Source organism: Centropristis striata, chromosome 23, assembly GCF_030273125.1.
Source record: "Centropristis striata isolate RG_2023a ecotype Rhode Island chromosome 23, C.striata_1.0, whole genome shotgun sequence".
Taxonomy (NCBI): Eukaryota; Metazoa; Chordata; class Actinopteri; order Perciformes; family Serranidae; genus Centropristis; species Centropristis striata.
Genome location: NC_081539.1, coordinates 31,942,828 through 31,957,537, shown reverse-complemented (window position 1 = coordinate 31,957,537; position 14,710 = coordinate 31,942,828). Strand labels below are relative to the sequence as shown.

Genomic DNA, 14,710 nt, shown 5'->3' with positions numbered 1-14,710 from the left:
TTGAATATCGAGCGTATGATTATAGTTATAGTAGATATTGTGTTTCACCAGCCAGCCAGGTGGTCTTATGTCGAGACCCATCTAGTGGTACTACCTGCTGGATCACCTGCTGCAGGTGTTTAGAGTCCCTGATGTGAAAGTTCATGTTACATTGAGCCAGCAGCTCCAGCAGCAGGAACACTGGCTCATTCCACAGAAAGGGTTAGGGTTAGGGTTTAAACACTGAGCTCGTATCTGATCCCTGCTGAAGAGATAGCTGCACATTATTTCATTAATTTAATTCTGTCCATTAGAGCTGCAATAGTTAGTAGATTAATCAGTTGGTTAATTAAAAGAAAACAATCACATCAAACTATTTTGATAATTGATGGACTGTTAAAGTAATTTTTCCATGCAAAAATATCCTGAATATCTTTTGGATTTGGACTGACAAAACAAGACAAACCTTGGACTGAAACTGAGATGGACCGTATGCTTTATTTTCTGACATTTCATGGATAATATACTGATGGTGAAAATAAGTGACAGTTGAATAGATAAGGAACAGCATTAGTTACAGCCCTACTGTCATCCACAGAGAGTAACTTAGTACCAGGACGAGATCTTACCTGTACTACTACTAGAACACCTGACCTGATTCAGACTAGAGACCTGAAATATTACTCAGTCACTCTGATTATATTATGCCCAACAACCCATAAAGCTCATTGGTAGTTGTTGCACTGATCTGTTTTTAAGGTGGAAAATAGAGCTTGTTTACTAAAAGAAGTGTCTGGCCCCAGTACGCTGAGTAGCCTGCTTTATAGGTACAGGAGGAGACGGAAATTTTATAAATAAAAGGAAAAGTTAAAAAAAGGATTGTGGGTACACAGATGGGTAGAAACGGCTGAACTACTGGGTGTTCCCTTCCCTCTCGGTGTTACAGGCTGCTCTCTGGAATGTGAACAGCCTGTCCTCTCCTCAGCCTCTCTACGGGGACATGGTCCCCACACAAACACATACACACACACACACACACACACACACACAAAAAGGAATCCCACAGGGTTACATAAGAGCTTTTTACACGAGGGTGGAAAGGGACGTGGAGGGAATGTAACAGAGCTGGCTGCTCTCTGTGGAAGCACCAACACAATAAAGGAGAGAGAGAGGGGAATAATATAATAATATTAATAAAATAATACTGAATGTGGAGCAGCTGGGCCAGGCGGGTCGGACCGGACTGACTGGACTCACCTGGTCCAACACACAGCTGCTACCACAGCTGGAGCCTCTAAAACCAGCTTCATACTGTAACTGGAGCCTCTAAAACCAGCTTCATACTGTAACTGGAGCCTCTAAAACCAGCTTCATACTGTAACTGGAGCCTCTAAAACCAGCTTCATACTGTAACTGGAGCCTCTAAAACCAGCTTCATACTGTAACTGGAGCCTCTAAAACCAGCTTCATACTGTAACTGGAGCCTGACTGGTTTTAAACCAGCTTCATACCATAACTAACTGGAGTCTGACTGGTTTTAAACCAGCTCCATACTGTAACTGGAGCCTGACTGGTTTTAAACCAGCTTCATACCATAACTAACTGGAGTCTGACTGGTTTTAAACCAGCTCCATACTGTAACTGGAGCCTGACTGGTTTAAAACCAGCTCCATACTGTAACTAACTGGAGTCTGACTGGTTTTAAACCAGCTTCATACCATAACTAACTGGAGCCTGACTGGTTTTAAACCAGCTTCATACTGTAACTGGAGCCTGACTGGTTTAAAACCAGCTCCATACTGTAACTGGAGCCTGACTGGTTTTAAACCAGCTTCATACTGTAACTGGAGCCTGACTGGTTTAAAACCAGCTCCATACTGTAACTGGAGCCTGACTGGTTTTAAACCAGCTTCATACTGTAACTGGAGCCTGACTGGTTTTAAACCAGCCTCATGCCGTAACTTACCCGGTAAAGGTTGTGAGATGAGCCTTGGTGCTAGTAGCAGCCGTCTCTTCTTCCACTCATTGCGGGCTGAGAGGAGAGTTTCACCGCATTCAGCCTCGATGCCAGTCCGCTTTGTCTGCTACATGAAAACACATTAGTGTCCGCAGAATGTTGAAGCCTTGATAAACATTAGTGTCCGCAGAATGTTGAAGCCTTGATAAACATTAGTGTCCGCAGAATGTTGAAGCCTTGATAAACATTAGTGTCCGCAGAATGTTGAAGCCTTGATAAACATTAGTGTCCGCAGAATGTTGAAGCCTTGATAAACATTAGTGTCCGCAGAATGTTGAAGCCTTGATAAACAGCTGGCTCTGACACAGCAAGGACAGCGGACTGCTGTTAGCCGCTTTGAGACGAGATGATGCTAGGGTCCTCCTACCGCCGCTGGTTTCTACTGTCTCCTCCATGTTTCTGCCTGCCGACATCACCAGGAACCATTACAGAAGGCATGATTGTGTCCGACATCATCTTAAAGGGAAACGCGTCGTCAGCCAGCCGGCTGCTGGACAAAGAGCGGTGGAGCTGCTGGGAGAAGCCTGCTCGGGTTATGCCGGCGGCGGAACTTCGACACTCTTCGGTACTCTTCGGCTAAAATCGTCAAAGCGACGTCCCCTCGCCCCACTGCTGCCGAAGATCGTGTATGACGGAGAGCGTGTCACTCAGCAACAAATTCCTGCTTCCTGTATTCATTTATGTACAGAAATATTAGAAATACTTACAAATAAATAAATAGTCATAAAATAATAGCGATTCTTTAAAAAAAAATGCGTGTCATAAACATGACATGGGATGTGTCATGAACATTAATGACACTTTGCAGTAACATTAATGCTCATGATACTTGTCATGTCATGTTTCTGACAGGCTTGTGTCACTCTTATGTAGACACCTTCAAAATAAAGTGTTACCATATCTTGCTTAGTTACAAAGGCATGTTCAAAAATGGCCTAAGTCATTTATTTCTCTTAAGTTACATAATTTACACACAGTGTTATTACTATGCCAACAGCCATCCTTTGTTACATCCTTTTTGAGTGAAATGATCAATAAATATCATATGTTATACTTTTGGTGAAGTTTTTTGTGTTTCCTGCAAAACTTGAAAAAATGAGTTAGGCGATTATTTTACCAGGGTGATGATAATTAGTCTCTTTTATGGTTGTCCATATTAAATTACATTTTGGAAAGACTTTGAAAATGATTAATTATTATTTTTATCATGACATTTTTATTTCAGGCCAAAAATATTATCACTTATTTTGAAACGGATGATGACAATTTATGGAGTAATGTTAACTTTTTTTATCTTATGGGGGAAATTTTCAACAGATTATATGTATTTATTTACAGACTGTTTCCAATAGGTCTACATCATAATTTTAATTTATGTTATTGTAAAATGATATTAAATTTATGAAAACATCAAAGATTTCTCTGACTCAGCTGTGACTCCTGCTCTTGTATTGCTATATATTATCCGATATAAATATTATTATTAGATTTGTAGTTTAAAGTTATTCTCAATTATTTAATCTAAATTATCAAAATTGTTTGTTTCTCTCGAATCGCAGAGATGTGCAGAAAAGCTTCTTATTGCTGACATGATAACCTTCTGCTCATGCCATGTTGATAAAATAAAAAAAGACAAGTTAAGACTCTCTTTAGTGTGGAAATTTAGTCGTTCTGTTAGTAAGTTCAAATGTCCTTTCAATGTCATCGCTCTCAATTTTATGTTGTCGATTATATATAGAGAGAGATTATTTCATTTTATTTTATTTTATTTTATTTTTTAATTCCAAAATGAAAGGTTGGCATGCCTGGTAGGTGTTGCTTTTAGTCATAATAAAATGATAAGTTGTGCTTTCAACAATTTATCTAATTTATTATCATGTTAGTGAGTAAATAATTAGCCCAGAACACTAAATGTGCTCAGAAAGACAAACTATGCAGTAGTTGTCTCGTATGCACTAGACACAGTAGTAGTACTTGCAGTAGTAAATTTGTGCACATATCCAAGATTATAAAATATTTGCGCAGCAGCAGAAGAAGAACACAGATTAAAGGGTGGAGTGAGACATCTGTTCATTACTAAACATCTCTGCAGAAGATCTACATGAAGCTGTCTGCCGCATGGTGGAGCCATAAATCACAGAGACAGCTCCAACACACCATGTTCTTATGGGCTTCTTCTTTCTAATCCGTGAGAAATGATTTAAATCATCATCTTAGATAAGAAACGCCACTTGTTGTCTGATTGCAGAAATATCACTGTTCCCTCATTTATCTCAGTCTTACTCTAATGCTTTCTGAGCCATCACTACTAATTCTGCTCATAGATCGCCTTCCACTCTAAAACACACATTTCCATCCTTGTTTTTTAGGTGGGAAATAATGAGAGATGTGATGGACCTAAAATTCAGTGACAACATCCTGTTTCATGGACAAAGACATGACTCAGTTGCAGCCAACCAGCTGGTAATGACTGCTCAGCTACACTTGATGGCACTAATGCTAACTAAAGTTATGAGTTCATCAGGCATTTAAACCTCAAGTCTCAAGAGTATTTTTAAACAGAACATGTTAAGGACACATAAGTGATTTCCATGGTTGTTGTTTTGTACAATCATAAATGTCTATGTGCTATATATAAACTGTGGAAGTCTAAAAACATTCAATCCATGGAGAACTGCAGAAACGAGCTGTCAGGACATCCGTAATGTTGTGATGTTATTGTTATTATTAATATTATTATTATTATTATTATTATTGTATTTAGGTAGAAGTATAGTGAGGTGAACTCCCTTTCCTTCCGCTGGATCCATCAGACCTTAAAACATATGTACAGTAGTTCATGGCAAGAAACAAATCATTTTTGATCCTATTTGAATTGTGAATTACACAGATGATGTTTTTAATTTAAAACACAATCTTGCAAGTCAAGAAAGTTGCACTTTGCCCTTTTTCAAAGTATTATTTAGTTTTGTGTAACATTATCTTCACTGATGTGTGTGAAGAATGAGTAAAATCATAACTATTAATTTCCTGACCCAGAAGACCTGGAAACACTGACCAATCAGAGAAGACTTTCAGGAGGATGGCTAATAGAGTGAATACAGGTATAATACAGGTATATACAGGTGTAATACAGGTGTAATACAGGTATATACAGGTATAATACAGGTATATACAGGTGTAATACAGGTATAATACAGGTATATACAGGTATAATACAGGTATATACAGGTATAATACAGGTATATACAGGTATAATACAGATATAATACAGGTATATACAGGTATAATACAGGTATACAGGTATAATACAGGTATATACAGGTATATACAGGTATAATACAGGTATATACAGGTATAATACAGATATAATACAGATATAATACAGGTATAATACAGGTATATACAGGTATAATACAGATATAATACAGATATAATACAGGTATAATACAGGTATATACAGGTATAATACAGATATAATACAGATATAATACAGGTATAATACAGGTATATACAGGTATAATACAGATATAATACAGATATAATACAGATATAATACAGGTATAATACAGGTATATACAGGTATAATACAGATATAATACAGATATAATACAGGTATAATACAGGTATATACTGGTATAATACAGATATAATACAGGTATAATACAGGTCTATACAGGTATAATACAGATATAATACAGATATAATACAGGTATATACAGGTATAATACAGGTATAATACAGATATAATACAGGTATAATACAGGTATATACAGGTATAATACAGGTATATACAGGTATAATACAGATATAATACAGGTATATACAGGTATAATACAGGTATATACAGGTATAATACAGATATAATACAGGTATATACAGGTATAATACAGATATAATACAGATATAATACAGGTATAATACAGGTATATACAGGTATAATACAGATATAATACAGATATAATACAGGTATATATAGGTATTACACAGGTATATACAGGTATAATACAGATATAATACATATATAATACAGGTATAATACAGGTATATACAGGTATAATACAGGTATATACAGGTATAATACAGATATAATACAGATATAATACAGGTATAATACAGGTATATACAGGTATAATACAGATATAATACATATATAATACAGGTATAATACAGGTATATACAGGTATAATACAGGTATATACAGATATAATACAGGTATAATACAGGTATATACAGGTATAATACAGGTATAATACAGGTATATACAGGTATAATACAGGTATAATACAGGTATAATACAGATATAATACAGGTATAATACAGGTATATACAGGTATAATACAGGTATAATACAGGTATATACAGGTATAATACAGGTATAATACAGGTATAGTCAGACAGACACTTTGTTTTTAACATTAAAGCATGTAAACATGTTCTAGTACAAACCAAAAATAAAAGCATGAACCAGAAAATGAGCATAATAATAATAATAATAATAATAATAATAATTAATATTAGTGTCAGCTGTCATGACAGTGTGTTTGTGTTGCCCTCACAACATAACAATGATTGCTGTCACTTCCCCTCATAAAACAAAGATAACATCTGTATATTGAAGCTAATGAACATTTGTGGTGATTATCATTGTAGCAGAAAAAACAAGATCTTTAAAATGAACAACTGCCAAACAAGAACATTGCAAAGAAGCATGTTTTTAAGCAGCTGAGTGGCCCTCAGTTAGTGAAATATGCCCCAGAAAGCCCTGAACAGCCTGCAGACGCTCTCTTTCTCGTTGATTCTGCTGCTTCCAGCGCTGCTATTTAGTTTAGTTGGTAGTTTTCTCGCTGCTATTTAGTTTAGTTGGTAGTTTTCTCGCTGGTATTTAGTTTAGTTGGCAGTTTTCTCGCTGGTATTTAGTTTGGTTGGTAGTTTTCTCGCTGGTATTTAGTTTAGTTGGCAGTTTTCTCGCTGGTATTTAGTTTGGTTGGTAGTTTTCTTGCTGCTATTTAGTTTAGTTGGTAGTTTTCTCGCTGCTATTTAGTTTAGTTGGTAGTTTTCTCGCTGGTATTTAGTTTAGTTGGTAGTTTTCTCGCTGGTATTTAGTTTAGTTGGTAGTTTTCTTGCTGCTATTTAGTTTAGTTGGTAGTTTTCTCGCTGCTATTTAGTTTAGTTGGTAGTTTTCTCGCTGGTATTTAGTTTAGTTGGTAGTTTTCTCGCTGGTATTTAGTTTAGTTGGTAGTTTTCTCGCTGGTATTTAGTTTAGTTGGTAGTTTTCTCGCTGGTATTTAGTTTAGTTGGTAGTTTCTGGAGGTGGGTGGAACCTGAAGATCAGAGAGCCGGGCGTCTGACCGCAGAGCTGTCCTGGGCGGCCTCAGCTGTGTGAGAGCGGAAGTGTTGAAATAGAGGTATAAAGTTTGTGTTTTCCATATTTGGTCTAAATGTTATTTGTGTTTTCACATATTTTACCCTCTGTGCTCTGGAGAAAAGAAAAGCCAGTGAGCTCCTGGGCCTGTGTGTTTAATAAAGAGCTGTCGGGCTGGAGCTGCTCCACTGTGGTGGGTTGTTGAGTAACTTGGTGAGGATTAGGTGAAATACAGTCTTTCTTCACTCTGTGGAGATGTTGCAGTCCTGGGACCACAGATTGCCCCACACGACGCTGCGGGACATTTCAACAGACTCAGTCACACAACAAGTCGCTGTGTGCCGCTGACACACTTTCACTCTTTAAACGAGGAGTTAGTACCAACAGAACTCAGAGCTTACGGAGATTTAGAGGATAAAGTCTGTGTTTGTATCTAATAATCATGATAACAGCTGATTTAAACTGTAGTATTTTGAAGGAACCTTAGTTTGACTGCTAATGGTTTGCTTTTTAGCCAAAAGCTACAAACAAGAGAGAAGAAAACATTAAAACATGTATATACATGTACATTCATGCATACATATCCATTTATCAATATGGGACAGGAGAGCAAGAGAAAAAATGCAGTTCTACAGATAATGTTCAATACCATTGATTACTATTGGCCTAATTATTAATGGAGCTGGTTTTGGAGTATAAATCAACAAAATAGGAATGAAGGTATAGCCCAGTCCCATACAATTATTATAAAATGCACAAACATACAATCCCATAGATGACTGAAGATATTTGTATTATATGCCTGGCTGTTGTGTTGTACTATGTTGTATTACTATATATATATGTTATACTATATGACTACAGCTCACCTTATACTATCCCACATACTCACTAAACCATGATGCACATTATACTACACAGTGTTCATATGGTATAACTGCAATATATTCTCATTTATTCATACAAACATAAACATATTAGCCTGGTGAACACTGATTATGTTTACTGGTTGACTGTTAATCACAACAGTCACTTTACTATTTGAGTCATTTTGTCTTCAAATACTCTTGAGTTTCTTGTTTTAATTATTCCTTCTATACTTCTTGTCTTTCTGTACGAGTAGAGTCTGGTGTGCTCTGATGTTTTACAGCAGTATTACAGATATTAATTATTTGTGCATTATCTGAGCTGAACTGTGTAATAAAACCTAATGAAACAGTCTGACTGGATGTGATTAGTTTTCTGTTTCTGGTGGATTCATCCAACAACAGTTGACAGTGAAGTGTTGTAAACTCAGTTTAGTGGATTGGAAAATTGAAGACTAACTTCATTTACAGCATGGATTGCTGTGACATGAAGTTAATAATAATAATTCATTTCAATGCTTTCAAGTAAATCCAGTGTTGCTCAGTAACTACAGGGATGACAATGAAAACTATAATATTGGTATAAAGAGAGCTGAACATCTGTATCACTGGATCCATGTTGCCTCATTGGGTCTTTGTTGCCTCAGCAGCATGATGGATCAGTGAGTGGGCCCAGGCCCAGGCCAGGGGGTGCTCCGACCAGCGTCTGGCTCTTATTAAAGGGGAGCTCCACTCATTCTACACATCTAATTCTACATCCGCACTCATATGCTTTCATTTTAAAAGGAAAGCAATCTCCATCCACACAAACGTGTTAGCATTGTATTAGCATTGTATCTGAAATATCCATCACGATAATTCAGATTCACTCCTAACTGAACATTAATGAAGAGTTGAATACAGAGAAAGCATGGTCTGTGTAAAGTAACATCATCATTTAAATCAGTTGTCCAGGAGAAGAGCTCTGCTTTAAGAAAGCAGAACCTGCATCTGAAGCTTTCTTTAACGGTTTCCTGTAATAACATGCAGCAGGATTCAGTTTAACATATAACATGATGTTATGTCTGCAGCTCCACAATCAGCAGCTTCTGTCTCTTTCAGTCTGGGGGCCTTTTATATTTCTGAGTCCAGGGGCCCATTGTGTCACCTTTAAGCAGCATTAGGTTCAGAAAATATGCTTTAAGCTTATTTACTTGTAATATTTTAACATTATAGTCAATAAAGAAACAACAAAGACATTAAATGTGTGTGCTTTCTGTATCTTTAATATCACACTAATAAATCCTATGATCCCTGGTCTTTGCCAGATGTAAAATAAATACTGTAGTGTTTCTGGTTGTCTAATAATTTTACCAGATGTCACAATAATTGTTTTTGGAGACAGAGCTGTCTGGCTGGTTGCCCCCCTCCTCTATCTATCTGTGTGTCCCTTCAGTAGCTCAGCCACAGGAAGGCCCTGGCAGCCCCAAACACTGATACCATCTCTCAGCTCCTCATCTCCGTCCGCCTCTGTGTTGAAATCTTGCCCATCCCACAAAGGGAAACCGCTGGTGCACAACGGTCCATGGCATTACGTCCGTTTCTGTGGCTAGACAGCTTATGGTAAATAATGTGGCAGGTGCACGCCGTGTCCCCTGGCGAGGGACGCAGCGAGCGTTATATCACTCTTTCTGTGACAAAGTGCTGTGTTTTAGGCTGCAGGGCAACCAGAGCCTGTAAAAGCTATTTGAGGACGTAAAGGGATGTTTACATATCTTTGTAGATATATTTATTGTTAAATTAGGATCATTTGTGTTTATTTTTAAAGGTCAAGTACTGGCAGATATAAAAGATGTTTCATTCAAGCCCAAGCAATATTTTTTTATTTAGAGAAAATATTGAGAAAGTATTGCTTTAACATTGCATTACTATAAAATCATTGAAGACATTCAACAACATATTATGTAAAACTGCATCATTATTATTTCAAGTAGTCCCACATTCATTTAGTGACAAACATTATACAGAGTAACATACAGAGAGAAACACTTAGATTTATCTGAATCCTCTACAAACCACAGGTGGTTGAGCAACCTTGTTGGGCAACAACATTTACAATCATCTCTGACGAGAAGTGCGTCAGGTAGACGATGAGCCAATGTGTTTTCACTCAGGTCAGATAGATAGAGAGGTGCTATTCTGCATGTTTCCCTCAGGATTGTGCATATATTTGAAGATGTTGTCTCTTTCTGGAAAGTTCATTTAGAATTGGTTACGTTAGAGCATATGCAGGTTAAGACCTTTTGGAGTTATTTGTGCAGGATTTTTAGATCGACAGCACATCAAGTTCTCCTTAAAACAGCCTTTTCTCATCTCAGAGCTGTTTCACAAATCTCAATATCCATATAGAGTGGCTGTTTGCTCCCCAGTCTCTTAACTGCTATGATTTCAAACACTGAGGTTATGAGGAAGTTCGTCTCATATCCAACCAGACACCAACAAATGAAGTCTTAAAGAGTTTTTAAATGACTCATTTAGTTAATGTCACTTGTCTGTTATTCCCAGCTGTGTCCAAGCCTAATCCACACAAGGAGTTTCATTAACCATTAGCTAAACCCCGACTGAAACAGCTTAGGAACCTTACCAACCAGTCAGGTACCACATGGTGTCTGTGGGGCTGTAGCTTCACTCTGTCTTCAGAGTTTGGAGGATTTACAAAACCAAAAACACAAGAGCATTAGCTGCAAACATTAACATGTTTAGCTACCAACAGTAGGAAACTAGCATTATTATCAAAGGAAGGGGTTAACTACAGTAATAATGATTGGAGGTATGTAGCGGTAGAACAACCAACTCATGGGGTTTTGTGGTAGCATTAGCTTGCTAGCTATCTACAGCGGATCAAATCTGCTAGCAGCTGCTGATCATCTCATGTCTGCTAGGAAGGAGGAGCTGCTTCTGTGTGTAAAACTGGCCATCGTTATCAATGTGAAGTGAATTTGTACAGTATGAGCAGAGAGGCTAACAGGCGCTAACATCAGAGGACGTGACCTCAGTGGTTATATAGCCAGTGGTGGAAAAGTAACTGGAAGGTTTCATTTTATGCTACTTTATACTTTTACTCCACTACATTTCAAACATTACATTTATTTCATTACATAACTTCACATTAAAACATATGATACCTTATTAGCAGTTCAACCAAAGAGACATTTCACTTCAAACTTCTCGCATTGTTTCATTTCAAAGCGTTAAGCTCAAAATATATATATTTTTTTTTTTTTAAATCAATGATTGGGGCGGGGAATCAGAAGAGGGATTCTCATCTGTGTTTCAGATCTTTTTTTCTTCTCTCCTCTCCCATTAATCGCTGTAGGTTTATCTGGTGATGCTAACCCATGTGGGTCTGAGCAGGAATGTGACTTTTTATAAAGTATTTCTACATTGTGTTATTAGTACTTTTACTTCAGTAATGCACCTGAGTACTTCTTCCACCACTTGCTATAGCCCAGCCAGTATGATTTCTCTCCTCACAATTTTACAATATAAAAGTACAGGCAACCCCCTTTTGTACGAAATGCTTCATTTTCAGTTGTACTTCCTCTACATGTGGCTTTTTTCAGAAATGGCTTAAAGACAGTGAGTGGTTCTAGATGGAGGCGTCCCCTGCTGCTGCGTCCTCGGGGCCCTGCAGGTGGCGCTGTGACAGGATGTGTTTGAGAGTGTCCAGCTCCTGAGTCAGCTGTCCCATCCTCATCTGCAGCTTCTGGTTCTCCTCCTGCAGCTGCATGGCCCTCTGCTGGGTCAGCACGATCCTGCGCCGGGCCTTGTCCCGGCTCTTCCTCACAGCGATGTTGTTCCTCTCGCGGCGCTGCCGGTACTCCGGACTGTCCTTACTGATGCTGCGCTTGTTGACCGGGGCCCGCAGCGCCGGCAGCAGGAAGGACGAGAAGTCCTGCATGTCAGAAACACCAGAACCAGAACATGAGTTAACTGTCATAAACACCAGAAACCAGAACATGTTTACTGTCAGAAACACCAGAAACCAGAACATGTTTACTGTCAGAAACACCAGAACCAGAACATGTTTACTGTCAGAAACACCAGAACCAGAACATGTTTACTGTCAGAAACACCAGAACCAGAACATGAGTTAACTGTCAGAAACCACTCAGAACATGTTTACTGTATGAAACACAGACAGAAACAAACAGAACCAGAACCAGAAGCAGAACCAGAAGCAGAACCAGAACCAGGACCGACCTGCTGGGTGCTAAACACAGACAGAAAGAGAACCAGAAAGAGAACCAGAACCAGAAGCAGAACCAGAAGCAGAACCGACCTGCTGGGTGGCGGCGTGGCTCTGGTGGTGGTTGGAGCTGGAGGTGCTGCTGAGGCAGGAGGACGAGTACGGCAGGTAGGACATGCCCATCATGGTCTCAGACCCCCGGTCCTCCCCGCCCCCCCCTCCCCAGCCCCGGGGCCTGGTACTGCAGCATGTCCATCTGGGCCAGCTGGTTGCTCATGCTAGGGTTCAGGGGCTGGCTGTGGGCCGGGCCCGGGTACGAGCTGGCCCACTCCTGAATGACAGAGGACACCCTGGAATCAGACATCTGGAGCAGAGAAACATCACGCCTTCATTTTAGGTTTTGATTCTTCTTCATTGAAAACACAAACACACTTACAAAGCACAAACAAATAAACAACTTAATAAACAACAAATGTACATAAAGCAATACCACAGAGTAGAAATACTTGTTACAAATAAAAGTCCTGCAGTCAAAAATGTGACTAAATAAAAATACACAAGTATTAGCGTACAGAGCAAAGTAAAAGTACTCATTCTGTATTATACAGTGGATTATAATTGGTGATGCAAATACATTGTAATTTATTGATTTGATTGATTGATTATTGATTTAACTAATTGTAAATGTAGTTGAGTAACAAGTATAATATTGGCTTCCAAAATGTCATGGAGTCAAGATAAAAAGCTGAAGAAAATGGTAAATATAAACTAAAGTTACCTAAAAATCGTACTAAAGTACATCAGGAAATATACTTACAGGCATAAATTATGAAAATATTAAACTATTCAGCAACATATAATGTTCAGCTCTAATTCCACCAAATACAAAAATAAAAGGCTACCGAGAGATAATAATCCATAATGATGGATTGAAGGTTTTATTCTGTAGTCTACTACATTTGATTTATATTTTACTGATAATAACTCTGATAATAAGGAAGAATGCAGGAGTTGTACTTATAATGGAGTATTGTTAATAAAAATACAAAAGGATACAAAATGAAGTTGCAGTATTGGACAAACAAATACTAACAATCTACAAGTACGAAATACAACAACTGAATATAAAAACTAAAACAAGAAGTCAATTAGTTGATTATTTGATTGACAGAAATTTAATCAATAGCATTTTTTTTGATTGATCAGTGAAATCATTTCATAAGGTACAAAAGACACAAAAATGTGAATATTTGCTGGTTTTCTTTGTCTTGTAAGTTTTTAGTAAACTTTGGTTGATTTCACTCATTGATTCATATTCAGCTGATTGGTCCTGATGAGCATTTTTCATTCTTTTCAGACATAAAACAGATCAAACGATTCTTCAGTTATTGAGAAAATAATATAGGTAAAGTAGAATAAAGCATGTACAGAAAAGTAAAAAATAAACCAGATACTATTATAATATTAATGATAGTTGTGATAACTCACCATGACTCTCTGAAACGATCAGCTTCCTCCGACAGATCGACTCAAAGTAGGAAGAGAGAAAGAGACAGACAGGTACACACATCACTCCTTCCTGTCTCTCTCTCTACCTCTCTCTCTCTCTCTCTCTCTCTCTCTCTCTCTCTCTCTCTCTCTCTCTCTCTCTCCTCTCTGTCTCTCTCTCTCTCTCTCTCTCTCTCTCTGTCTCTCTCCCTCTCTCTCTCTCTCTGTCTCTCTCTCTCTCTCTCTCTCTCTCTCTCTCGTCTCTTATCTGTCTCTCTCTCTCTCTCTCTCTCCTCTGTCTCTCTCTCTCTCTCTACCTCTGTCTCTCTCTCTCTCTCTCTCTCTCTCTCTCATTCTCTCTCTCTCTCTACCTCTCTCTCTCTCTCTCTCTCTGTTCTCTCTCTCTCTCTCTCTCTCTCTCTGTCTCTCTCTCTCTTTCTGTCTGATTTTCTGTCTGTCTGTCTCACACACACACACACACACAGAAAAGAGAGAAAAGAGAGAAGGAAACCAGGCAGTCAGTCTTGATAATGTATAAAGTTTCAGATAATATTAATAATAATATTAATTAATAATAATAATAATAATATTAAGGGTTCCTTCGGATGCTTTTTAATATGGTGTTGATTGGAAAGTGTTTGAAATTCAGGTTATATTAGATGAAAAATCTACTATGAAACATAATAATTGAACTATGAAAACTATATAAGTGCAGGTCCATTTAATTGGTTGTTTTTCCATTAATTTGTTACTCTGCTGATATGAAA

At 37.9% G+C, this 14,710-nt stretch overlaps 1 protein-coding gene across 1 annotated transcript; it reads right to left on the bottom strand.

Moving 5' to 3' along the window:
- Nucleotides 1-11,855: 11,855 nt before the first annotated feature.
- On the bottom strand, nt 11,856-13,984 carry cebp1 (CCAAT/enhancer binding protein (C/EBP) 1). Its single transcript, XM_059326506.1, is given in 4 exon segments — nt 11,856-12,161; nt 12,549-12,671; nt 12,673-12,819; nt 13,944-13,984. Coding segments are annotated over 4 exon segments (579 nt in total). The 5' UTR covers nt 13,947-13,984.
- Between the last annotated feature and the right edge of the window lie 726 nt (nt 13,985-14,710).